General features: G+C 43.4%; 1 protein-coding gene across 7 annotated transcripts; it reads left to right on the top strand.

Annotated features, from left to right (window-relative positions):
• LOC139578198 (bromodomain-containing protein 1-like) lies at positions 1–14,067 on the top strand. Of its 7 annotated transcripts, XM_071405508.1 has the most exons (13): positions 1–368; positions 1,751–3,123; positions 3,216–3,372; positions 3,891–4,022; positions 5,080–5,208; positions 5,347–5,659; positions 5,826–6,095; positions 6,256–6,738; positions 6,828–6,954; positions 7,162–7,292; positions 11,636–11,730; positions 12,094–12,242; positions 12,400–14,067. In XM_071405508.1, exons 2-13 carry the CDS (start codon positions 1,760–1,762, stop codon positions 12,581–12,583), a joined length of 3,534 nt encoding a protein of 1,177 aa, XP_071261609.1. In that variant the 5' UTR covers positions 1–368; positions 1,751–1,759; the 3' UTR covers positions 12,584–14,067. The 7 variants fall into 7 exon arrangements, with proteins under 7 accessions (XP_071261609.1, XP_071261605.1, XP_071261607.1 ...); XM_071405506.1 differs by lacking the exons at positions 11,636–11,730; positions 12,400–14,067 and adding an exon at positions 8,109–8,198 and having other exon boundaries at positions 2–368; positions 3,216–3,384; positions 12,094–12,227; XM_071405507.1 differs by lacking the exons at positions 11,636–11,730; positions 12,094–12,242; positions 12,400–14,067 and adding exons at positions 8,109–8,198; positions 8,949–9,531 and having other exon boundaries at positions 2–368; positions 3,216–3,384.
• The last annotated feature ends 12,303 nt before the right edge of the window (positions 14,068–26,370 follow it).

The raw sequence follows: 26,370 nt of genomic DNA, 5'->3' as shown, positions 1-26,370 counted from the left end.
AACTAGCGTGCTCTATCCATCTCTATGGAGTCGCTGCACATTGCACAACCGCATTGTTGTTGGGGAAAAGAAACCAGGGGCAGCTTGCTAGTTACTGATTATTAGCCAGTTGGAAAAGGACATTAGCTAGTATTTGGTGGCTTTCCCGAAATATTTATGTTTGAAATAGAATCGAATTTGGAATTTAGACAGTCGTCGTGGATACCTCTTGGTATCTTTCAAATTTATAATTCAAAACTGCTCGAGCGGTGCCCGTTGGATGAGAGGATTGTGTGTGGATTTACTGCTGCTGCTCTGCGCAGGCTACTTCGGCGCCATTGCCTGCAAGCGCTGCTGTTTTCAAAAGCAGAATTACTGAAAATACAAAGGTAGGTATAGCCAAATTTCCTATCCACACACACGCATGCTTTTTAGACCGACCTAAAATAATTTATATAAATGAATTATACATGCTAGTGGGGAAAATGTATAACTTTAACGAATGGACTCGGATTCTTGTTTAGTCCGACGCCATATTTCCCTCTTGGCGTATTGTGAACGAACTGTCTTAGCTAGCTAACTCTTTCTAGTAAGTGAGACTGCTGGCGCTGTGCTTTTACGGGATCTCCCTCTCCTGGCTTCATATACATATGATATTTATGCCTTGCTCAACGTTCAACAAATTGAAGCTAACGTTAGTTTGCTCAGTAGTTACTGCGTTTGCTCGGAATCTAGCTAATTTGCTAGCCACAAACTGGCTTTACGCTAATTTAGCCTAGCGAACGTTAACCAGTTAACTTCTAGCCAGCTAGCCTAATAGCTACAACGGCACCTACCATTGCTTTAAAGTAGCTATCTAATTGTGACTTGTTTAAGCAGTTAACTAGCTAATGCTAACTAGCACAACTTAGCATTGCCAAGTTAGTAAGTTAGCTAACATTATCTAGCTATATGTTATTTTTTTTGACAGTTGACTAACGTTAACCAGGGTAACTAATGGTTGCCTAATTAATCAGACTGATACAAGTTATTTGTATAACTTAGTCTGAAAAAAGATCAGAAACTTGACACGTTTTCTTACAACCCAGAATGTTGACTACAATTACATGTGATATTACTCTACCGGTTGTTTGTGTGATTGGTCATTCAGCTGGTCGAAATTTGAGGGAAAATATCCACAGGAAAGTATTATTTACCCGACTTTTAATAGCGCAGGTATTACCATTGACATTTCTGGCACATTCGCTAAACCATGTAAACACCTGCTAGACTTGGGTTAGTATAAATGCATCACTTGCATGTACTTCCGTCTTGTGCACGTGCCTTAGGTCACGAGCAAACAACATTATTTCTGCACACAGAGACACACATGTTGTAGTCTGTTTAATAATACTTCGAATGTCGACCAGCTGAATGAGCAACCCCACGGACAATAAATCGTCAGAGTAAGTTAAAATATAATTTGATTAAACATGGGTGACAGACAAGGGACGTTTAGTTTGTTCTACATCCATGTAAATGTACATGGTTATGCTGTACACAATGGAAAACATAGTCACATTCGGGACTAACAATGCTGCACAATGGAAAACATCGCCACATTCGGGACTAGGCATTGTCTTGTTAATGAATTGTCTTGTTATGTCAGAATAGTACACACAACTGAAACCAAGAAATGGAAATTGTGGCTGGCTAATGATTTATTACAATCTTGGTTGGTATTGCCCCAAGTGCAATTTTAATCAAATTGTTTTTTTTGCTGGTTCTTTAGCTCTTCAAGATGAAGAAAAAAGTACGGCATCATAATCGCATGTCCACGCCCCAGAGGCCCCCCTCTCCCATCAAACCCTCACCGAACAAGGAGACCTTGACCTACGCCCAGGCCCAGCGCATGGTGGACCTGGAGATAGATGGCCGTGTGCACAGGATCAGCATCTATGACAAGTTGGATGTCATCACCGATGATGACCCCACGGCCCAAGAGATCATGGAGTGCAACAGCAACAAGGAGAACAACGAGAAGCCCCAGCTAGTCCTGGTGCGCTCGGTGAGACTCAAAGACAACCAGCAGAAGAGGGGCACTGCCCTCACCACCACACATGGCGCTGACCCGCAAGGGAGCGCCCTCTTGGAACCCAAGTTCCGCACTGTGGAGTACAACCTTCCCGCAGTGTCTCGGAGGCCCTCCATCTATTATATGTATTGTGAGAAGACGGCCGAAGAGCTGGATGAGGAGGTGGAATACGACATGGATGAGGAGGACTACGCCTGGCTGGATCTACTCAACGACAAGAGGAAAAGTGAGGGTATCAGCCAGGTGTCCCAGAACCTCTTTGAGTTCCTTATGGATCGCTTTGAGAAGGAGTCCTCCTTTGACAGCAAGGGCCGGAGTGACCCCCAGTCCCTCATCGACGAGGACGCTGTCTGCTGCATCTGCATGGACGGAGACGGCCAGGACAGCAATGTTATTCTCTTCTGTGACTCCTGCAACATGGCCGTGCACCAGGAGTGCTACGGTGTTCCCTACATCCCAGAGGGCCAGTGGTTGTGTCGCCACTGCCTCCAGTGCCCCTCACGGCCCGCTGAGTGTGTCTTCTGCCCCAACAAGGGCGGCGCCCTGAAAAAGACGGACGATGACCGCTGGGGCCACGTGGTGTGTGCCCTGTGGGTGCCAGAGGTGGGCTTCTCTGACACGGTCTTCATCGAGCCCATCGACGGTGTCAGCAATATTCCGCCCGCCCGCTGGAAGCTCACCTGCTACCTCTGCAAGGAGAAGGGTGCCGGGGCCTGCATCCAGTGCCACAAGGTTAACTGTTACACAGCCTTTCATGTCAGCTGTGCCCAAAAGGCCGGCCTCTACATGAAAATGGAGCCTGTCAAGGAATTCACAGAGACCGGTTCGCCCACTTTCTCTGTGAAGAAGACAGCCTTCTGCTGCGCTCACACTCCTAAAGGGTGCACCCGGAGACCCCTTGCCATCTACGAGGAAGGCCACGCTAAAAACGGTGTCTGTCACAAGAGGGGTGACAAAAGAGGGAGGAGGAGGTTAAAAGGGTGGCTGAAGAAGAGTAAGATAATAGTGGTGGTCCCTGAGGTAGAGGAAGAGGCTCCTGCTGCACCTGGGCCTAGTATAACCCCCAGCAGGTAGGCATATAATTTTTTACTTCATTTGTCTACCAATCAAATGTTTCTAAATATTTTCCTAAATGACCAATGCTAACATATGCCCCCCCCAGTTTTGACACAATCCTCAATCAAGTGTCTGTCCAGAAGAAGAAGGTGTTTGTGGAGCGGGTCCTGAGCTACTGGATGCTGAAGAGACAGTCAAGGAAGGGCGTCCCGCTGATCAGGCGGCTACAGGCTAACACCCAGGTCCCCAAACCAGAGCCGCTGGTCAGTCCAGTGGTCAGTTTAATTGTTCAGTAACTTTCATGGTATCCAAATCCTCGAGATAGAGAATCGTGTCTGCTTTAAAAATTACTTTTCTTGTGTTTTAAAACCTTTCTCCCAAACTCGGAAATCAAAATAAAGCAGGCTAATAGTTGATTTGATAAATATGGAGCAGTTTCCTGTGTTTGCACCGTTTTATCAAACGTTTTGGTATTATAATGGTGTTTTATTAGGGTCCAAAGAGGAAACAAAACACAACAAATAAAATGCATAATATACATGACACTACATAATATTACACATATAAATTGAGATGGGCCATTCATTTCAATATATACTACAAAAAAGAGAAGAGATGTAATTCAAATTAGCCTAGTTTATTTTAGTCAGAGCCATATTCAAAATGGCTCTCCACCAGTGTCCATTGAAGGTAGTGCCTTGTCATTTTCTGCCCCCCTTTACCTGAGATTTATGTCTTGTGAATGTACATTAAAATGCCTTTTTGGACTCTGATGTTACAGGACAGCAGGGTGGAGGATAATCAAGCGATGAAGGAGCAGCTAAAGGAATGGCACCGCCTACGCCAAGACCTGGAGCGAGCTCGCCTACTGCTAGAACTGATCAGGAAGAGGGAGAAGCTAAAGAGAGAGGAGGTACAGAGAATTGGTTATTTTCCACAGTAGTGAAATTAGAACGTTTGTGACAGCATATCAATGGATAGTTGTGAGCCCTCCTATAAATAAAATGTGGTAAAATGAATTTCATCTCCTTTTGAAATAATCTGTAACCATGTTTGAATCTACAGTTTTTATGCGAGTCATACTGAGTACAATCAAAGCTGTAATGGAAACCGGACGTTTCGGTACAATTTTAGAAATACCGAAATATCATTTTTTTTGTTCGACATGGTAGGATCTTTTTGTGTCTGGAAAATTAATTATGAGAAATGGTGATGGAAATGCCTTTTTATGCACAAATATTGATATAAAAACCACCATATCGAAGTAAGATGATAAAGATGATATGGTGTGTGTGGTCCCCCCCACTACAACTCGGGAAAGCATGCGGTTTATTAGGCTACAGATGAAATAAGTTATGATGAAATTCACAGGGTGGTGAAAGTGCACAGTGGTCTTGATGCTACTTTCCAATAAATATTGACGGTCTGATTCTGGTGACATGATGATCGATGGTTGACTGCTGTTTGACAAATAAAAAATATTCTCGCTCATATCCATACGAATCTCATTATGTATGCATTCTTTATGCATAGCCTACCTGCACAGCCTTCCTGCACTGTATTGGTGAGGTCTTGGCTAGAGCGCATGTTCCAAGACCAGAGAAGGCACATTTGCTATATAACGCAACAGTTTTTGTGACAAAACTATCGGTAGAGTGAAATGCGATGGAAACACGAACTTTAGATTTTTATTTGGTACATGAAAACTTTGTGAAAATGTAAAAAAAAAAAGTGCACTACATCACACGCTGATTGTTATCCTCAACGAGTCCGTTTGGTGAAAACACACCACTGGTGGGAAAATGCGCATATTTTCTTTATGCATATTTTAGAATATTTGCATGAAAATCTGTCGCCAATTGGATGGAAACCTAGCTTGTTGTTGAAACGGCTTTAGGATTGGTTGTTGGAAGCCTTAGTAAATATTAGTATACTGCTACAGCTTTGTGTTCTGTCCTGTCCCCTTTCAGATGAAGCTCCAACAGTCTGTTCTAGAGGTACAGCTCACACCTTTAAATATTCTACTTCGAGCCGTACTGGACCAGCTTCAGGAGAAGGACCCAGCCAAGATCTTTGCCCAGCCTGTCAGTGTTAATGAGGTAAGGTCCCCCACACCCCACAATAGAATGTTACTTCCACAGATTAAAAACAAATGGTACCATATGGTTCTAATTCATTCTTTGGGTACCCTTTCTATCAGCATCATGTTTTGTTTGCCATCTCCCCATCCCTTTCAGGTGCCTGACTACTTGGACCACATCAAGAAGCCAATGGACTTCTCCACCATGAGGAAGCGCATTGATGCCCACGGCTACAAGAGCCTGGTGGAGTTTGAGGCTGACTTCGATCAGATCATATTCAACTGCATGAAGTACAACGCCAAGGACACGTTCTTCTACAAGGCCGGTCTGCGTCTGCAAGACCGAGGCGGGGCCATCCTCAGGAAGACTCGTCGGGAGGCTGAGCGAATCGGCTTTGACTTTGCCAGCGGGATGCACCTTCCTGAGCAGCCCAAGGTGGAGGCTCCTTCCCCTTTCTCCTGGGACGATGGTAAGAACATGGTCTACATATGTTTACTTCTATATTAATCGGTCCACAGCCAAATCAACTAAATACCCTTTGCTGAATCCAACTATTGATTTATGGTACTATAGCATTTTGGAATGGGGCCACAACTGAGCTCAGCCAATCAAGTTGTTGTTTGTGTATCTTGCAGTGGACCAGATACTAAACCCAGCCAACCGGCAGCACATGTCTTTGGAAGGGCAACTGAAAGAGCTGCTGGAGAAGCTGGATATGAGCAGTGCCATGAAGTCCAGTCCGTCTCGCAGCAAGCGACTGAAGCTGCTCAAAAAGACCATCACAGATGTTCGCAGCGAGATATACCTAAAGACGCGACACCCCGCTGCCGCCCCCTCTGAACCGAAACCAGCAGAGACTGAGGAGAAACCACTGCCCCCCACTCGACACAGCACACAGGAAGAGGGTATGTACCAGGTGGTCTAAAAGCAAAGAATTGGTTCAATAATGCTTTCTCCTTGCTTTGATGTCTCATTTGATGAACTGTAGGCTATTAGCTAAGGCTTGCTTGTTCTACATGTCAGGATGTTTTCATTTCCTACTGTGATTCTGTCTTGGTTGTATAGAAGGGGAGTCTTTGCTCCCACCGAAACTAGAGCCGTTGAACTCGTCGCCGCCACTTCTCAACTCAGACAGTCATTCAGAACCTCCCATGCTCAAGCCCATCAAGAGCCAGAAGACTTTCAAGTGCAACGGTGTCAAGACCGCTACCTCAGTACCCCGGGATACCCTCAACGGGCACATCTCTAACCCGCTGGTCTCCGACAGTCACCTTAGTGTTGGGGCCACCTCCACGCTCCCAGAGCCCTCTAGCACGGGCAACAGGCGGACCAATGTGCTCTTTCGCAAGTCCAAGAATGCCAGCCCGCAGAAGCCCCCAAGGACAGCTGAGCATCAGCTCGGCTGCCCGCTGCTGGGCACCAAATCCTTCCTCTCAGTGGTCATTCCTCGCCTGGAGACTCTCCTCCTACCCAGGAAGAGGACCCACAGTGCCTGTGGAGACTGTGACCAGGATGAGGAGGAATCCCCCATCAAGCGTCTTGACACAGGTAAAGCCCAGTGTTAAATTGAAATAATCAAAAAGTCATATTTCTTCCCCCATGCAAAATGTAATGGAGATTTTTTTTCTTGTCTCCAGGACTAGCTAATGGATTTGTTGTCGAGCCGGAGCTTGAAACCAGCCCCATTAGGCCGATGGAGCCTCGCAGGCGCTGCACCTCCGAGTCTAGCATCTCCCCTAGCGGCAGCGTGCTGTGTAGCACCAGGTATGATTGTCACCTCAGCACATTAGCAATAATTCAGCCTCTCTGCCTGCAGCACTCTACTGTGTAGTACCAGGTACAGGATAGGCAGTGGGCCTACATCACAGTGCCATGTTAGCATTTATATCCAGCGTCTGCTCTAAGAGCCGCCTGTGGTCAAAGGCAGGATGTTGCACTATTGGCACATTAGTTTCCCTTTGTTTCCTGCAGCACGGTCAGCGTGCCAAAAAGTGGGAAAGGAAGGCCATCCATGGCACGTAGGAGCACAGTGGACGACAAAAACGCACTCATCACCTGTATCGGAAATGGGGACTTCACCAAAGCCGCTAAGATTGCAGCAGGTGAGACACTGGTTCTTAGCACAAACACACTTTCAGGAGATAAAGGCCAGGATGGGACTTAAATTATGAATGATACATGTATCCATTTTTGTGGTAGCGGTTTATCATTTCTTTCTGGAATAGCTAACATAGTCATCTGCCATTGCCCTGTCACCAAAAGTGTATTCATATTAGTTTCTTTTTAAAACTTTATTCTGAGTCATTTGGAATTCTCCAATTTTTCCAAAACGAATTGGCCAGTAAACCTCAAGGAATCCTGTGCATGTATTGGCTTCCAATGGACTGCAAGTCTCAGCTTAGGCAAGTAGAGGGTAGCTTGAAATCCAGACTAGTTTTGTGCTAACATTCCACTCCATGTACTCTGTGTCATATACCAAACATTTGTTTAGCATGACAAGGAGTGGCAATAATTGGAATATTAACACAGACTGGTACCCAGGTTAAGTAGAGGGGATTTTATTTGTCTCAACTGGTTAACAAGTTCTAAGATTGGTACAATATACAGTACCAGTCAAAGGTTTGGACACACCTACTCATTCCAGGGTTTTTCTTTTCTTTTTATTATTTTCTACATTGTAGAATAATATGAAGACCTCAAATATGAAATAACACATGGAATCATGTAGTAACCAAAAAAGTGTTAAACAAATCAAAAAATATTTGAGATTCTTCAAAGTAGGCACCCTTTGCCTCGATGACAGCTTTGCACACTTGGCATTTTCTCAAACTGCTTCACCTGGCATGCTTTTCCAAAAGTCTTAAAGGAGTTCCCACATATGCTGAGCACTTGTTGGCTTCTTTTCCTTCACTCTACAGGCCAACTAATCCCAAACCATCTCAATTGGGTTGAGGTTGGGTGATTGTGGAGACCAGATCATCCGATGCAGCACTCCACCACTCTCCTTGGTAAAATAGACCTTAGACAGCCTGGAGGTCTGTTGTGTCATTGTCCTGTTGAAAAACGAATAATAGTCCCACTAAGGCAAACCAGATGGGATGGCGTATCGCTGCAGAATGCTGTGGGAGTCATGCTGGTTAAGTGTGCCTTGAATTCTAAATAAATAATGTTGTCACCAACAAAGCACCATCACACCTCCTCCATGCTCCATGGTGGGAACCACACAGGCGGAGATCATCCGTTCACCTACTCTGCGTCTCAAAGACACGGCGGTTGGAACAAAAAATCTCACATTTGGACTCATCAGACCAAAGGACAGATTTCCACCGGTCTAATGTCCATTGCTCATGTTTCTTGTCCCAGGCAAGTCTCTTCATCTTATTGGTGTCCTTTAATAGAATTTCGGGCTCCCCGGTGGCACAGCATCTAGTGCTAGAAGCGTCACTACAGACCCTGGTTCGATTCCAGGCTGTATCACAACCGGCTGTGATTGGGAGTCCCTTAGGGCGACGCACAATTTGACCAGCATCGTCCGGGTTTGGCTGGGGTAGGCCGTCATTGTAAATAAGAATTCGCTCTTAACTGACTTGCCTAGTTAAATAAAATAAAAGTGGTTTCTTTGCAGCAATTCAACCATGGCCTGATTCAGTCTCCTCTGAACAGTTGATGTTCAGATGTGTCTGTTACTTGAACTCTGAAGCATTTATTTGGGCTGCAATTTCTGAGGCTGGTAACTCTAATGAACTTATCCTCTGCAGCAGGTAACTCTGGGTCTTCCTTTCCTGTGGCGGTCATCATGAGAGCCAGTTTCATCATAGCGCTTGATGGTTTTTGCAACTGCACTTGAAGAAACTTTCAAAGTTTTTGAAATTTTCCGGATTGACTGACCTTCATGTCTTAAAGTAATGATGGACTGTCATTTTCTCTTTGCTTATTTGTGCTGTTCTTGCCATAATATGGACTTGGTCTTTTACCAAATAGGGCTATCTTCTGTATACCACACCTACTTTGTCACAACACAACTGATTGGCTCAAACGCATTAAGAAGGAAAGAAATTCCACATATTAACTTTTAACAAGGAACACCTGTTAATTAAAATGCTTTCCAGGTGACTACCTCATGAAGCTGGTTGAGAGAATGCGAAAAGTGTGCAAAGCTGTCATCAAGGCAAAGGGTGACTACTTTGAAGAATCTCAAATATAAAATATATTTGGATTTTTTTGAAGACTTTTTTGGGGGGTTACTACATGATTCCATATGTGTTATTTCATAGTTTTGTTGTCTTCACTATTATTCTACAATGTATAAAATAGTAAAAATAAAGAAAAACCCTGGACTGAGTAGGTGTGTCCAAACTTTTGACTGGTACTGTATATACACTGCTCAAAAAAATAAAGGGAACACTAAAATAACACATTCTAGATCTGAATGAATGAAATATTCTTATTAAATACTTTTTTCTTTACGTAGTTGAATGTGCTGACAACAAAATCACACAAATGATCAATGGAAATCAAATTTATCAACCCATGGAGGTCTGGATTTGGAGTCACACTCAAAATTAAAGTGGAAAACCACACTACAGGCTGATCCAACTTTGATGTAATGTCCTTAAAACAAGTCAAAATGAGGCTCAGTAGTGTGTGTGGCCTCCACGTGCCTGTATGACCTCCCTACAACGCCTGGGCATGCTCCTGATGAGGTGGCGGATGATCTCCTGAGGCATCTCCTCCCAGACCTGGACTAAAGCATCCGCCAACTCCTGGACAGTCTGTGGTGCAACGTGGTGTTGGTGGATGGAGCGAGACATGATGTCCCAGATGTGCTCAATTGGATTCAGGTCTGGGAACGGATGGGCCAGTACATAGCATCAATGCCTTCCTCTTGCAGGAACTGCTGACACACTCCAGCCACATGAGGTCTAGCATTGTCTTGCATTAGGAGGAACCCAAGGCCAACCGCACCAGCATATGGTCTCACAAGGGGTCTGAGGATCTCATCTCGGTACCTAATGGCAGTCAGGCTACCTCTGGCGAGCACATGGAGGGCTGTGCGGCCCCCCCAAAGAAATGCCACCCCACACCATGACTGACCCACCACCAAACCGGTCATGCTGGAGGATGTAGCAGGCAGCAGAACGTTCTCCACGGCGTCTCCAGACTCTGTCACGTCTGTCACATGCTCAGTGTGAACCTGCTTTCATCTGTGAAGAGCACAGGGCGCCAGTGGCGAATTTGCCAATCTTGGTGTTCTCTGGCAAATGCCAAACGTCCTGCACGGTGTTGGGCTGTAAGCACAACCCCCACCTGTGGACGTCGGGCCCTCATACCACCCTCATGGAGTCTATTTCTGACCGTTTGAGCAGACACATGCACATTTGTGGCCTGCTGGAGGTCATTTTGCAGGGCTCTGGCAGTGCTCCTCCTGCTCCTCCTTGCACAAAGGCAGAGGTAGCGGTCCTGCTGCTGGGTTGTTGCCCTCCTACGGCCTCCTCCACGTCTCCTGATGTACTGGCCTGTCTCCTGGTAGCGCCTCCATGCTCTGGACACTACGCTGACAGACACAGCAAACCTTCTTGCCACAGCTCGCATTGATGTGCCATCCTGGATGAGCTGCACTACCTGAGCCACGTGTGTGGTTTGTAGACTCCGTCTCATGCTACCACTAGAGTGAAAGCACCGCCAGCATTCAAAAGTGACCAAAACATCAGCCAGGAAGCATAGGAACTGAGAAGTGGTCTGTGGTCACCACCTGCAGAACCACTCCTTTATTGGGGGTGTCTTGCTAATTGCCTATAATTTCCACCTGTTGTCTATTCCATTTGCACAACAGCATGTGAAATGTATTGTCAATCAGTGTTGCTTCCTAAGTGGACAGTTTGATTTCACAGAAGTGTGATTGACTTGGAGTTACATTGTGTTGTTTAAGTGTTCCCTTTATTTTTTTGAGCAGTGTATTTTGATTTAGACAGGAGTTTGTGTTCTTGGCAAGACTGCGTCTGAGCATGGAACATGAGCTCGTTTGACAGCAGACAGCTGAGGCTCTTTGCACACTGGGGCCATGGTTGGTATTTATTTTATTTTTTTTATGTCCCAGTAGCCTGAGCTGACATGCCCTAAGGCAGCAATGGTCTCCCTGTCCAGACTAATCAATCCCACTTCCTATACATAATTCAGAAGTTTTCGGTCGTCTTCTCCTTGGTCTCAAACTGCAGAATGGTTACCCTCTACATCGACCTTGTGTTGTTTCATAATTCATACAACTAACACTATTTCAATATTTTGATGCCCTGTAATATTTCCCTGTGTGTGAACGTACATTCTTGTTTTTGTTTGCTACTGTTGTCTTTCCCTATCAGTGTGAGCATGGCTTTTAGAGTAGTATTCTCGTCTGTTTGCAGTGAACCCCCCCATAACTTGCTTGTCGTTATTCCTGCTTCCGTAGAAGTTGTCAACGGAAATATTTGGATGTCCTCTAGTGCTGAACCCCTTAAACTAGTTTGGGCAAAATGTAGTGGATATCCCTCCTACCCTGCGTTGGTGAGTGAGAGCCTGTGTCCCAGAGACTGGCCATCTATATGTCTCATTTCCCATCCATTCGTCTCATCGTAAGTGGTGTAGCTCGTGTTTGTGCTCACCCATGCAGCAAGCTGCTCAGCTCCAATGTGTTGTGGATGGTATGAGTGTGTTAGGAGTCGCTGAGGAGTAATACAGATCGCTTAGAGCTTTCCGGGTGACTCGGGTAGCATGGCATCTGTGTTTGGTAGTTTGTTGTTAGTGTGATTGTCAGTTCCGGTCCACCAATCTGAACCACTGCTGCACCACCAGGATTCACTGCGTCCTCTTGTTTTCAGACCACTAGAGTCAATCACTTTCCCCCCCCCCCCCCCCCCCTCAATGCAGATCATAGACCCCAAGCTGCCGAGGGCGGGGCGTCACCACCACGGGGTCTCCCTGCCCCCTCTGGACGTCCTCAGAGTCGGAGAGCTGATGCAGTACAAGTCCGAAGAGAAACTCTTCCTCGTCCACTTCTTCGACAACAAGCACAGCTGGTGAGATGATGCTCCCCTTCTATGGTTCGCCACTTGTATAGTCTTCTAACGTGGCCAACCGTTTAAATGCCCAGGTTCAAGTTTTCTTGAGGACCAGTAGTAGTCAGAGGTAATATGATGTAGCATAATACTAACGCTATGTCACTTTATTTGACAGGCAATGGCTTCCTAGATCCAAGATGGATGCCTTTGGTATCAATAAGACCATGGACAAGCTCAAACTGAAGGAGGGCTGCTCCTCTGGCATCCGTAAAGCTGTGCAGACCGCCTTCCAGCGCGCCATGAGCCACCGGAGCCAGGTCGGGAATGTGCCTAGCAGCGAGCCCTGCGATGTGGACTGAATCTGGTCATGCAACCCCCTCACCTCTAGGGGGAGTCCTTCCTTAACTCTGTTTACTTGATATTCCACAGCAGCCCTGGTATTCCTCACACCCATCATTGTTTACTGTCTCCTCTGTAGTGGAGGAGCAGCCCAACGGTTTCTTGTTGCAGGTTTTCATTCCACCTTGTGTCTTGATTATGTTAACTGAGCTGCTCATGGGTAAATGGTATGACTCCACGCTGCGTATGCTCCATTTTAATCTATTCCATTCTAAATACTGTAGCTTGCAGTATATTCAAATGAATCTATGAGCTATGCAACTAAACTCAAGCAATTGGGTTGGCGGCTGCAAAAACCTTCATACGGCGTCTAAGGACCGACTTGTGAAAATCACTGGTCTAATGTGATGAATGTGCCGGAGATGAGTCTGTCTTGTAATGTTCTGCAAGACTGCTGCAACCTTCACTGCCATCATGATTCTCACTCCAATCTACTCTCTACAGCAACCCTGGATTTAACCCTGTAAATACCTGCACAAGGCCTGACACTAATTTATTCTGTTTTCATGTATTATTGGTACTGCGTGTTCACTTTCTTGCTATTTATACTGCAGGGGTGATTCATGGCAGCACTATGGTGCATATTAAATATTTGCTGGTGCTACAACCTGTGCAAGTCTAGGCTACAACAGACTCAACCAGGGGGAAAAAATATACTGTATTGATTGAACGTTTTTTTGTTATTAATTTGAGCAAAATTTTTTACGGTTTCTTAAGTTATCGAAGTTTATGGAAAAGCTTCTCTTGGCATTAATGTGTTTTTAAAAACAAGAATGTTTTTACCGGAATTGGTGTTTGTTTTTTTTGTACATATTTATATAAATCTTTATACTTGTATGCATCAGATGCTTTCAGTGTTTAAAAAGCTGAAAGTGCATCATTCACACACAACCAAAAATCAGCTGCCCAGATTTTCATAAATTTAAAAAAAAAAATGTATTTTTTGTTGCCTTTTGTGGTGTGTGTGTGTGTGTGATCGGTGAATAACAACCTGCAAAACGTTGTCTTCGTACACAATAGTTTTGACTGTTACAGGGACCATGACCATGGGTGACTGTGCCTGTAGTAATTTATTGTAAAGGAGAAATGTATATGCATTACTTTATATAGAAAGAATCGTAAGAGATACTAATGGCTCACTAAGAGCCAGCTGTAGAGGCCCTCTTTGCATATTTTATTTTTTATTTTTTTACCAGAGGCACTAATCTTAAAGGTGGGAATAGAATCCATGGCATTTTATTCAGTTGGGAGGATCTGGGGAGCAGTGGGTAGAATTATTTTTTTCTTCATCCCAAAATACAGTTTCATATGGACGTTCTATAAATAGACTTTACTAGTCTTATTCTCTGGGAAAACCACATTATAGCCAATGGAGTAGATGCTGGCAAAGTCCAGTATTTTTATAAAACACTGAAAATAAAAAAAAATGTTATTGAATCACTGATTTTCTGTGTTGTATGGATTTTGTGTTTGATGAAATGAAACAGACATACAGAGACTACCACAAGGTGGAGCTATGGCATGGCAAACGTCTGCTGCTTGATCATTTAATTTCTAATTACGTTTACCAAGGGGCCGCATATAAGAGGTCAAATCACATGTCTACTGCCACCTTCATCTAATACATGATAGTACAACCATGGTCTAGATTAGAAGTTTCTGTCCAATGCTATCAAATAGCCTAAATGCAAATTTTCTTGATAATTGCCTTACAAAACCATAAGTGTTATAATAAACTTTGACATTGATCTTGTATGTTTACTTTAATGGCTGAACATGGCAAAAATAATTATTTTCTCCAGGACTGTATGTCAGAGCAGCACATAGTCCATGCAGAAACAGTGGGCTTCTCACCGCCGACATCTCCCTCAATCGGATGCTAATTGTTTGGGGAGGAAGGCTGCAGCGGCATGAGCCGGAGAAAGTCAACTAACCGTGAAGATCAATCTCCCAGCATCAGCCTCATCAGAGAACTTTTGACTGAGCTAATTATCCGCTAGTTCGGCAGCAGTCCCTCTCGTGTGTGTGGGGCAGACGGCTGTGTAATTACGTGCGAGAACCCCAGCAGGTGAGTCTGGAATGCGTTATTTCTGCATGCCACCTCGTCGCTTGGGGAAGGAAGACAATGCCTGCAGTGCAGAGGGATAGTGCTAGGCCTGCAATGTCAGGCAGCAAACGCTGTAACAGTATGTTGATCATTAGCCTATCACTAGGGAAAGGGAAATGTCCTCCCAAGGTTCACAACGATCGACTGATGCAGTTGCACCACATTGTATTTGATGAAATTCAGTGACACTGCAGGTCATGGGTGGGACAGGCAGGTCATGACCGCTGAGTCATGTGCAACAAGCCTAATAAACACTTATTGTACCTCTCCACAAGACTGTGTCAAAGATGTCAAACTGTTCTTCAGAGAACCACCAAAAATATGTCTCAAAAAGACACGCTGCAAAAGTGACATGAAACAGATATGTGAAGGTTGGATAGTAGTGTAAGAAAGAGGCCACAATCTTGAAAGTATGGCACTGGAGGCTAGATGGTGTTGGTAGAGTGGAAGGAGTCGTGGCAAGTTATGTATTTGCTTGCAAGGCTCCCAAAGACCGAAATACAAAAACATTGTAAAACAAAATTAAGTGATTAACTAAAAACAAAGCTACATCGACAGCTGCTTTAAATAACGAAAGGCTAACTCACCAGATAGTGAGAAGATAACACTGGCCCAAACTGACTTTCATAACCTTGCCAGATAGCCCTGCCCATACCTGGAAGATACCAAAGGTAGGTAATAATGCTGTGTTCGTAACCAAGTGGGAAGTGGGAATGAACACATAAATCCACTTGACGGCCCTCCAACTGGTAATTCCTAGTGGGAAACTATCATCCTGAGCTCCTACTTCTCCCACATGCTGACCTCTTACATCACCTACCAAGGAAGTGACTTTTCTGCAGTTAAATGCAACCACAAAATATTCTTTATATAAAGGAATCTGTTAATATAGTTTTTGAACACTATCATTTGTTTACATTCATCATAGCTATACTTGTAGTTTATTGTTTACGTATCTTGTTCGCCATTAGCCAATCTCTCAACAAGTTCAAAGCACGTGAATACATCCAACGGATATTTACCACTTCACAACTAGTACATTCCCACCTCCCACGTGGTGACGAATGCAGCATTAGCTGCACCACTACATATTTTAAACATGAACATTTACAGAATTAATCTTTAATGATCTTTTACATTTTAAATATTTCATATTCATTATTCAATATAGAAATTATGAGATTTTAACACTCACACTTTTATCACTGGCAAAACACAAATAAGCCTATACCACCACCTTCCAAGGACAAAGTAGAGTCTGCACAGTAAAAAAAAGCATTCAATCAGGCACATAAAATTCTCAGAAAAGCCTCCTAGCACCTACAACTCATAGAGATAGATAGATGACTCTAGTGCCCAAAAGCCCATTTTAGCATGTGCAGCGCCATTGAGGACTTTCACCATTTTGAAGTAGTCAACTGGATGGGACTTCCTATGGGTTAAGGAAGGATCACATAATTACATCCAGGTCACCAATCAGCCAATTAATTATATTCGTGAGCAAACATTCCATAACTGTAGGTGGCAGTAAATCGCCAACCTTGGCTTTATACCTCCCCGGTGGCAGTATGCTCCCTTTCAGTTTGTTTACTCATAGAAGTAGTAGAAGAAGAACATTGACTACTTCAAAATGAAGATGACCTCAATGGTGCTGTCCAATATTGCGTCCTTTATCGCTGTGCTGCAGCTCGATACCACCACACGGTCCTGGACAACTCAGAAACACAAAGACAAGTTTCAAGTAAATGCTGGATTATAAAACAAATGTATTTGAAGGATTAAATGAATATTTAGAGTTGATCAGGCGCAATATTTCATCATTAGAGTTTACCAACTCAGTGACCTTATGGTTAGAGTGTCCGCCTTGAGATTGCAAGGTTGTGAGTTCAATCCCTGGCTGAGTCATACCAAAGACTGTAAAAATGGGGCCTGATGTGTCTCTGCTTAGCACTTAGCAATAAGGATATAGATTGGGGTGGTATGGCCCTGCCATACACCAGCGTCCTGTCTAGGGGGTGTACTTGTACATCTAGCTGCCTCACGCTACAGAAACAGGAGATAGGCTCCTTCCCTAGGAGCCGTTCTGGCTCGCACAAGCCAAGCCTACTTACATATTTCATTAGCTGATGTTTTAAACAACAAACAAAACAATGCCGCATGCTGCTAACCAGCCTCAAACAAGGCTACTGTTAAATAAGTGGAAGGAATGTGACGTGTAAGCCTAGAGTGAGTGTAGGAGTGCTATGTGCTTCTACTGAGGTAGGTAGAGCTTTGCATGTAATTACAGTTGCTATGAGAAGCAATTTGGTCTGATGAGTGACTCCTATTTTACTGATTCCCTATAGCGTCAAGCCAAGGTTCGGGACACAAGGTTGTTTGGGCAGAGATGAGTCTGTTCCAGCTAATTGCCTTTAGGGATGAGGAGGACACTTTTTCAGGTGATACTGAAAGCCATGACTTACAACTGAGGATGTCCTAAAATGGATTTTGTACCCCCATCGTTGAATAGGTCAAAAGCTGTCAAAAGACTTAAAAAAACTATTGTCAGGGATTGAACATGCAGTGTTTCTTAATGTCAGCTGAGGGGCAGTGCTACACAAGGAAATTGTAGCTAAGTGCAGAGGCCAATGGTGGGAGCACATGCACAGAGAAATAAAGTTTTGACTTAACGTGTTCAAAATCACTGAACTAAGTTACTAAATTTGTACATTTATAATTCCTTGTTTAACCTCAGTAGACACATTCTCTTGAGATGGAGGAGCAGAAAATAGCATGAATTAATTAATTTATAGTACACATTTATGATGTAGGGCTACTCCCTTGCCAAATGTTAGGTTTCTAAGTAGAAATCAACTAAATAATGAATTTACAATTTACAATATGCATTCATATTGTCAATGTACCATGCTTTTAAAATGTACAACTACATTGAGGCACATGATAATTTGATCGTTTAGCTTTTTCACTCAATTTGGTTTTATAAATACTGCACCAGAGTGATCTGAAAAGTTAAAAAGCCAAATAATATTTATCTATAATATTTATCTTTTAAAGCCGCAACCAAATTAACATAGAAAAGTGTGTTATAGATCTGTCATTCTCATTGAAAGCAGGTCTAAGAAGCGATAAATCTGTTCTGTGTGCACTATTTCTGTGCTTCCCGTTCTTAAGTTTCACGTTTGTGTATTTTACTCTTGGTTTTGTACACCAGCTTCAGACAGCTGAAAATACAATATCTTTGGTTATGGAAAATATATTTCACAGCAGTTTTGATGGTACAAATATTCTCTACACTATACTTGTTTGTTTTGTCACATAAACTGAAATTAGGTGAAGTATTAGAATTTGAGCAACCAGAAAATGGCAGAGCAATTCCTGCATAGTATATCTTTTAAGTGTGATTTATGACTGTGTCTATGAGTTGATCGACAACTGCTTATCAATGTCTTTGATGTACTTTCTCCTATGCTAATCAGCTTAATCATACTCTGTTTAGGTTGGCAGGCAAATAACATAAACAGTTTTGACATGATTTTCCGTTGTCTTTAATGGAGTACTTCCGCTTCACTAACCCTCACTAGTCTGGATTATGACCATGACCGCGGCGTGAATTAGGTCTATTCATTTCAATTCAACAATGAGGAACATTTTCATTGACCCCAACCCCAATTAGAATGTTTATTTATTCCTTACTATGAATGTGTGTGTGTGTGTGTGTGTGTGTGTGTGTGTGTGTAAAATGTGTGTGTGTACTTGTTTTATCTAACTTTTTTTGGGAGACCGCTGAACAAACCCCCTCCCGAAAGGAGCATCATTATCTACCAATTAGCCATAAATATCTTCAGAGTCATGAGTCAGTCCGCCTCAGCGACCAAGAGACTCAGTCTCACTGGAAATGCCTTTGAAGTAAGAAATAATTAGTTATGCAATGAAGATAATTAGCAATGTCCGGCTCATAAATAAACACTATTTTCATTGCACACAATTATGCCTCTGACGCCTCTGGAGTAGCTAGTCCCCTGAGTAGCAAAGCACAGATCTCTGTGCTAATGGCAAACACACAGAGAAGTCTTAATGCCAACAGGGTGTAGACTCTACTTTGTGTGTGTGAGCGTGTGAGTGTGTGTGTGTAATGAGTTTTAATACGTTTATGTATGTGGAAGTCACACATGCATGCCTGTGTCTGTATACGCATGTGTGAACAAATCGCATGCATATGTGGATGTATATTAGCATGGCTGTCTAAGTCATTCATTTTCTCCATTGTGTACTCCTTGTTATTGTTAGCATAATTATCCTGTTGTGAGAATAGAGGGAGTGCTGTGGTCCTGCATGATTTGGTCGACAAGGCTTCATCCTTAGTCCAGAGATACTATTTTCTCTCATCACCATTCCTCTCCTTCAAGGGCAGCCAGTGTTGAGTGACAGGGCTTAGTGTGTTTCTCCGCTGAATTAGATTTGATACTTGGGGCTCTATAACGGGGGCTCTATAACGGGGGCTCTATAACAGGAGGCACCTGCTCGGTAAGAATAGCTGGAATAACACTTAGTTTAAAAAAAAATCTTATCTCTCCAACAGACACTCGCCTCTCTGAGTGCCGCATTATTTGGTGCATTGTGGAGGGATATGTGTCACAACGAAAGGTAACAAGTGTCCAGGTAAAGATAAGGAATGGTGAGGGTAGACGCGGATTAAGTTGAGGAGACATCGGGGTGAAGGATTTAGGGGGAAGATTAACGGTGTAACACCCTTCGTCATGAACAACTCATTTTGGAAGGATTACGAGGTAATACGACTCGGCTTCAAATTTTCTCACATACACTTTTGTTCAGCCTTCATCTTTAACCATGCACTCATGTCTTCCAGAGAAATCAGGGAGAAAAGGTAAGATGTGGTGAGGTGAGGAAGGAGATGTCTGACAAGAAACCCTGGAGCTCATCTTCATGTAAATGCCATGCAGCAAGAATAGGCACACCTCCCTAGTATTCTGTTTCACATTGCTTACCCCATGCAACAGAAAGAGAAGACGGTGTGTAGATTCATTTGCAGTGTTAAGCAACATTGCAATTGGGGAATAAAGAAAGAATGTGATAAGATAGTGTCACCAACAGTCTGCTCTCAGTGGGCAGAGCATTACCTTGACAGCCCTTGATCCACTGCAAAGACAAGGTTATCTGCATTCCCAATGTCTGCTCATATAAATCAGCAGTTGCGACATAACTACTGAGCATTTTATGACGATGTCCCCCTTATCTGTGATGGAATGTTTGAGTACAGGTTTATGTAGGTAAATACTGGCACTCTCTTGCCTTTTTCTAATCTCCATCACTTTATCTGTAATGGCAATGAGATGCGCTGAGACAGATGTAACATACTCCATTATGTTTTTTTGTGGTTGAAAATTGTGCTTTCCTCTTTAAATTAGGAAATCAGAAGAATCAGTTGGGTGCCATTTGAAATGGTTCACTGTGCATGTTTATCTGGTATGATGTGTCCGCCCCTCCATTTTCATCAGAAGTAATAGAAGGCTATGAAGTGCTGGAAGTAATTCATTTTCAATGGAAGGAGAGCAATTTGAGGCAATGTGAGTAATTTGGCCATAGTTTAAACGATTCTGGCTGTGGAAAGACACAAAACAGTTGAGAAAATTGAACTTTATACAAATCATCAGCAATTATTAAAAAATATAATGAAATAAAATGTTATTCGTCACATGCTTTGTAAAATAACGTGTGGACTAACAGTGAAATGCTTACTTATGGACCTTCCCAACAATGCAGAGAGAAAGAAAATTGAGAAATAATAGAAAAGTAAAACACATAATAATAAAAGTAATAATAGATACATAATGAGTAATGATACCTTGGCTTTATACAAGGGGTACCAGTACTGAGTCAATGTGCAGGGGTACGAGGTAATAACTTGTCTATATACAAGGAGTACCAGTACTGCGTCGATGTACAGGGGTGCGAGGTAATTGAGGTAGATATGTACATATAACTAGGAATAAAGTGACAGATAATAAACAGTAGCAGCAGTGTCTGTGATAAGTCAAAACAGTTAGTGCAAAACGGGTCAATGCAGATAGGCCGAGTAGCTAGTTGGTTAACTAACTAACTAACTATTTAGCAGTCTTAAAACTTGGGGGTAGAAGCTGTTCAGGGTCCTGTTGGTTCCAAACTTGGTGCGTCGGTACAGCATGCCGTGCGGTAGCAGAGAGAACAGTCTATGACTTGGGTGGCTGGATTCGGAACATTTTTAGGGCCTTCCTCTGATACCGCCTGATATAGAGGTCCTGGATGGCAGGGAGCTCGGCCCCAGTGATGTACTGGGCCGTACGTACAGTGGCTTGCGAAAGTATTCACCCCCGGTGGCATTTTTCCTATTTTGTTGCCATACAACCTGGAATTAAAATATATTTTGGGGAGGTTTGTATCATTTGATATACACAACATGCCTACCACTTTGAAGATGGAAAATCTTTTTTATTGTGAAACAAAAAAGAAATAAGACAAAAAACAGAAAAGTTGAGCGTGCATAACTATTCACCCCCCCAAAGTCAATACTTTGTAGAGCCACCTTTTGCAGCAATTACAGCTGCAAGTCTCTTGGGGTATGTCTCTATAAGCTTGGCACATCTAGCCACTGGGATTTTGCCCAGTCTTCAAGGTAAAACTGTTCCAGCTCCTTCAAGTTGGATGGGTTCCGCTGGTGTACAGCAAGTCATACCACAGATTCTCAATTGGATTGAGGTCTGGGCTTTGACTAGGCCATTCCAAGACATTTAAATGTTTACCCTTAAACCACTCGAGTGTTGCTTTAGCAGTATTCTTTGGGTCATTGTCCTGCTGGAAGGTAAACCTCCGTCCCAGTCTTACATCTCTGGAAGACTGAAACAGGTTTCCCTCAAGAATTTCCCTGTATTTAGCGCCATCCATCATTCCTTCAATTCTGACCAGTTTCCCAGTCCCTGCTGATGAAAAACATCCCCACAGCATGATGCTGCCACCACCATGCTTCACTGTGGGGATGGTGGTCTCGGGGTGATGAGAGGTGTTGGGTTTGCGCCAGACATAGCATTTTCCTAGATGTCCAAAAAGCTCAATTTTCGTCTCATCTGACCCGAGTACCTTCTTCTGTATGTTTGGGGAGTCTCCCACAGGCCTTTAGGCGAACACCAAACGTGTTTGCTCATTATTTTCTTTAAGCAATGGCTTTTTTCTGGCCACTCTTCCGTAAAGCCCAGCTCTGTGGAGTGTACGGCTTAAAGTGGTCCTATGGACAGATACTCCAATCTCTGCTGTGGAGCTTTTCAGCTCCTTCAGGGTTATCTTTGTTCTCTTTGTTGCCTCTCTGATTAATGCCCTCCTTGCCTGGTCCGTGAGTTTTGGTGGGCAGCCCTCTCTTGGCAGGTTTGTTGTGATGCCATATTCTTTCCATTTTTTAATAATGGATTTAATGGTGCTCTGTGGGATGTTCAAAGTTTCGCATATTTTTTTATAACCCAACCCTGATCAGTACTTCTCCACAACTTTGTCCCTGACCTGTTTGGAGAGCTCCTTGGTCTTCATGGTGCCGCTTGCTTGGTAGTGCCCATTGCTTAGTGGTGTTGCAGACTCTGGGGCCTTTCAGAACAGGTGTATATATACTGAGATCATGTGACAGATCATGTGACACTTAGATTGCACACAGGTGGACTTTATTTAACTAATTATGTAACTTCTCAAGGTAATTGGTTGCACCAGATCTTATTTAGGGGCTTCATAGCAAAGGGGGTGATATGCACTTACCACTTTTCCGTTTTTACTTGTTTTAAACAAGTTTTTTTCATTTCACTTCCACAATCTGGACTATTTTGTATATGTCAATTACATGAAATCCAAATAAAAATCTATTTAAATTACAGGTTGTAATGAAACAAAATAGGAAAAATGCCAAGGGGGTGAATACTTTTGCATGGCACTGTACTACCCTCTAGCGTCTTGCGGTCGGATGCCAAGCAGTTGCCATACCAAGCGGTGATGCAGCCAGTCAAGATGCTCTCAATGGTGCAGCTGTAGAACAGTTAGAGGATCTGAATGCCATGCCAAATCTTTTCAGCCTCCTTAGGGGGAAGAGGCGTTGTCGTGACCTCTTCAAGACTGTGTTGGTGTGTTTGGACCATGATAGATACTTAGTGATGTGGACACTGAGGAACTTGAAGCTCTTGACCCACTCCACTCCAGCCCTGTCGATGTGAGGGCTGGAGTCCACGATCATCTCCTTTGTCCTGCTGACGTTGAGATAGATGTTGTTGTCCTGGCACCACACGGCCAGGTCTCTGACCTCCCTATAGGCTGTCTCATCGTCCTCAGTGTTCAGGCCTATCACTGTTGTTTTGTCAGCAAACTTAATGATGGTGTTGGAGTTGTGCTTGGCCACACAGTCGTGGGTGAACAGGGAGTACAGGAAGGCAGTAAGCATGCACCACTGAGGGGCCTCCGTGTTGAGGGTCAGCGTGACGGATGTGTTGTTGCCTACCCTCACCACCTGGGGGCGGCCTGACAGGAAGTCGGCTAAAGTTGCAGAGGGAGGTGTTCAGTCCCAGGGTCCTTAGCTTTGTGATGAGCTTGGAGGACTATATGTTGAACGCTGAGCTGTAGTCAATAAACAGCATTCTCATGTAGGTGTTCCTTTTGTCCAATGTGAATGGGCAGTATGGAGTGCTATAGAGATTGCATCATATGTGGATCTGTGAGCCATGACCAGCGTTTCAAAGTATTTAATGGCTACAGATGTGAGTGCTACAGGATGATAGTCATTTAGACAGGTTACCTTGGCCTTCTTGGGCACAGGGACTATGGTGGCCTGCTTGAAACGTGTCGGTATTACAGACTGGGTCAGGGAGAGGTTGAAAATATCAGTGAAGACACCACAGGATCCAGCAGGTGTCTCAGTAGGAAACATCTGACCTCACAAAAGTTTAAAACAGGGCTGGTGTTACTTGGCGCTTTGAAAAGGTACCACGCCTCATAAAAATAGGGGTTGGTGAACCATTACATAACGGTTAGATCTATCAGAAACGAGTTCCTTTCCAGGCCACACCGAAGGGGGGGGGGCATATCTAAGCTGATGGCCTGTGTTGACAGGAACGGTTGGAGTGGTGCATCACATGCTGAGAGAAGAGTATTTCCATAGCATTACAAGACAAATGTAGCTTGAAATAGAATACCCTTTACCCAAGATGTCTTTTTCCTATGGTGATTCCCTCTAGAAGGGTTCACTAAGAAACAATCTTCCATACATTTGTCAGTTAGGCAGCTTTAACCATTTGTTATTGAATACTCGAGTAACATTGTGAGTAAAAATATCAGATTTGCAAGTCTAATATATTGTCTGAAGAGTAAAATAATTAAATGACAAGCTAATGGGTTTATTTTTTCATCGTTGTTTTATAGTCTTTCAGCTTGTATGTCATACGTCTTCTAAGCTTTTAGAATGTTGTCACATGTTAATATTACCTGTCCAGGCAACCAAAGATACTGACCGACCGAACAACATAGATATATGTGGTACATTTGTCTTCAGAGCACCTTGGATAGCTGCGGAACAATTTGGCCACAATTTTTCACCTTTGGCATCTGCCGTAGTATATGTTCCCCCACAGCAGGTACTATTTCCTCTGTGTCTATTGATATCAGTGTGGTAGGTGACAGCAGACCACCTAGCAGCCCTCCATTGCACATTCTTCACCATCCCAGCACTCAGCCCCAGGGGGCCATGGTGTTCCCTATCGGCTCCACACAGACCAGGGGCATCAATCACTGTTCCATCAACGCTGGCTCCAAAGCGGGCACCTAAAAGGCCCATAAGCAGCCACTGAGCTAGGGGGATAGTGCTGGGCATTTTCAGAACGGACAGGAAGCAGGATATTGGTTCCCTCTGGGATGGGGAAAACATGCTGTATGGCCAAGTCCTTTGATTAATCACTGACATCTCTGGATTGATCAGCAAATGTTTGACAGGAGGTAAATAAAGTGTGATTCACAAGAGAGATGCCAAACTATTCAATTTATAGTTACAAAACATCAAGGTGGTTTAGATACCTTAGTGCTGCATGCATTGTTTGGCACTTGGGGATACCACTGGGATACAGCTGTAATTGATCATTCATAACTTTTCTGCACAGTCTCCAGTTTGACAGAGTGATCTTTCTTGTCATTCAACGAGAGACGACTTGTTTTCATGCAAATTCTTTCTTTGAAAAATGCTGCACCAAACATCTTAGTTAGATGTAAAATAGTGTGACTAAGATCTCTTCGGCAACAAAGACAGAATTAACGAGAGATTTCTTGAGTTATTTTAGATTAATTTGGACTATTTTGAGGAAGTGTATACTGGCTATGGCGTCTCTAAATGGACAAACAGTACTATTGCCGCTTTTTCTCGTTTTTCAATTGAAGGTCTTTTAAGGGCACACTCGTTGGGTTCATCTAGGCGCCAGCCGAACAGAAGTATGCTGACACCTTAACATACACACACACATACAAACACACAAACAAACGGCAACAGCTGTACCCAGGGAGGAGGCGAACAGATGAGCAGACTTATTTTAAGCCTTGGGGGTTGTCAGTCGTAGCACGAGTGTTGAGAGAATGTCATCACTGCCGCGTTACACAGCTGAAGTCACTTCACCCTGTCTTTGGATCACACCACACTGTTGAGAGTACAGGATCAGTATGTTCTTGCCTTGCCTGTCATTTCAGTCACAACACGGCCTGCATGTTATTAACCTTCTTCCCGCTAAATGCAAATGCATCCCACTGGGCACAGACTTCAGTCAGTTAAACGTCTAGTTTTAATTTACATTTGGTTGAGTTGTCAACTAACGTGAATTCAACTTGAAATCAATAAAACATTTCACCATGTCATTGGATTTAGTTTAAAAGTAAAAAAAAGTACAAAATGCCCTTACATTGATGACTTTATGCAAATCCTATTAGCTTTCTATGTCGATTCAACTTCATCGCATAGATTTTTGAGGTTGAAATGACGTGGAAACAACGCTGATTCAAGCAGTTTTTGCCCAGTGGGATTGCTATTCAGGCAAACACATTTTCCCATTCCTGAAGTGTGATTCCCAATAGCAGCTCTCTTTCTCCTCATCCAAGCAAACAAAGAGGACTCTGAAGCACTGGTGGTCATGTCTCGCAGAGTAGATATAGAAGGTCCCACATGGACATGTTAGTGTGAGAATAGCCTAGATGAAAAATAAGACTGCTGAAATGAACTATTTTAGTATAATGGTATCAAAATCCTAAGATTTTATATCAAATCTCTTTTCTCTGGTCAATAAATTGACTATTCAGCAGGCTCCCAGCAGTGCTGTTCCTGCTTGTCCAACACAAGAATCCAATGAGCTCGCCTCTGTCCGATTATTTCTTAATTTCTCCATGAGAAAGTTAATCTAATGAGCATTATTGGACTCTAATGAGAAATGTAATTAGTCAGATGGGAAGATTATCTCCGTGTAATTACAGTAGCTGTCTCTGTCTGCTTCAATTAAAATGACGGGAGTGAGAAGCTTATGACGCCTTGGTGGACGAGAGGGGGGAACTGTGCCTAACCTGACAAAAAATGGTAACCATTTGTCAAGACCA

This window comes from Salvelinus alpinus, chromosome 6, assembly GCF_045679555.1.
Source record: "Salvelinus alpinus chromosome 6, SLU_Salpinus.1, whole genome shotgun sequence".
Taxonomy (NCBI): Eukaryota; Metazoa; Chordata; class Actinopteri; order Salmoniformes; family Salmonidae; genus Salvelinus; species Salvelinus alpinus.
Note: the sequence above shows the minus strand (reverse complement) of the source record. Positions and strands in the feature narration are given on the sequence as shown.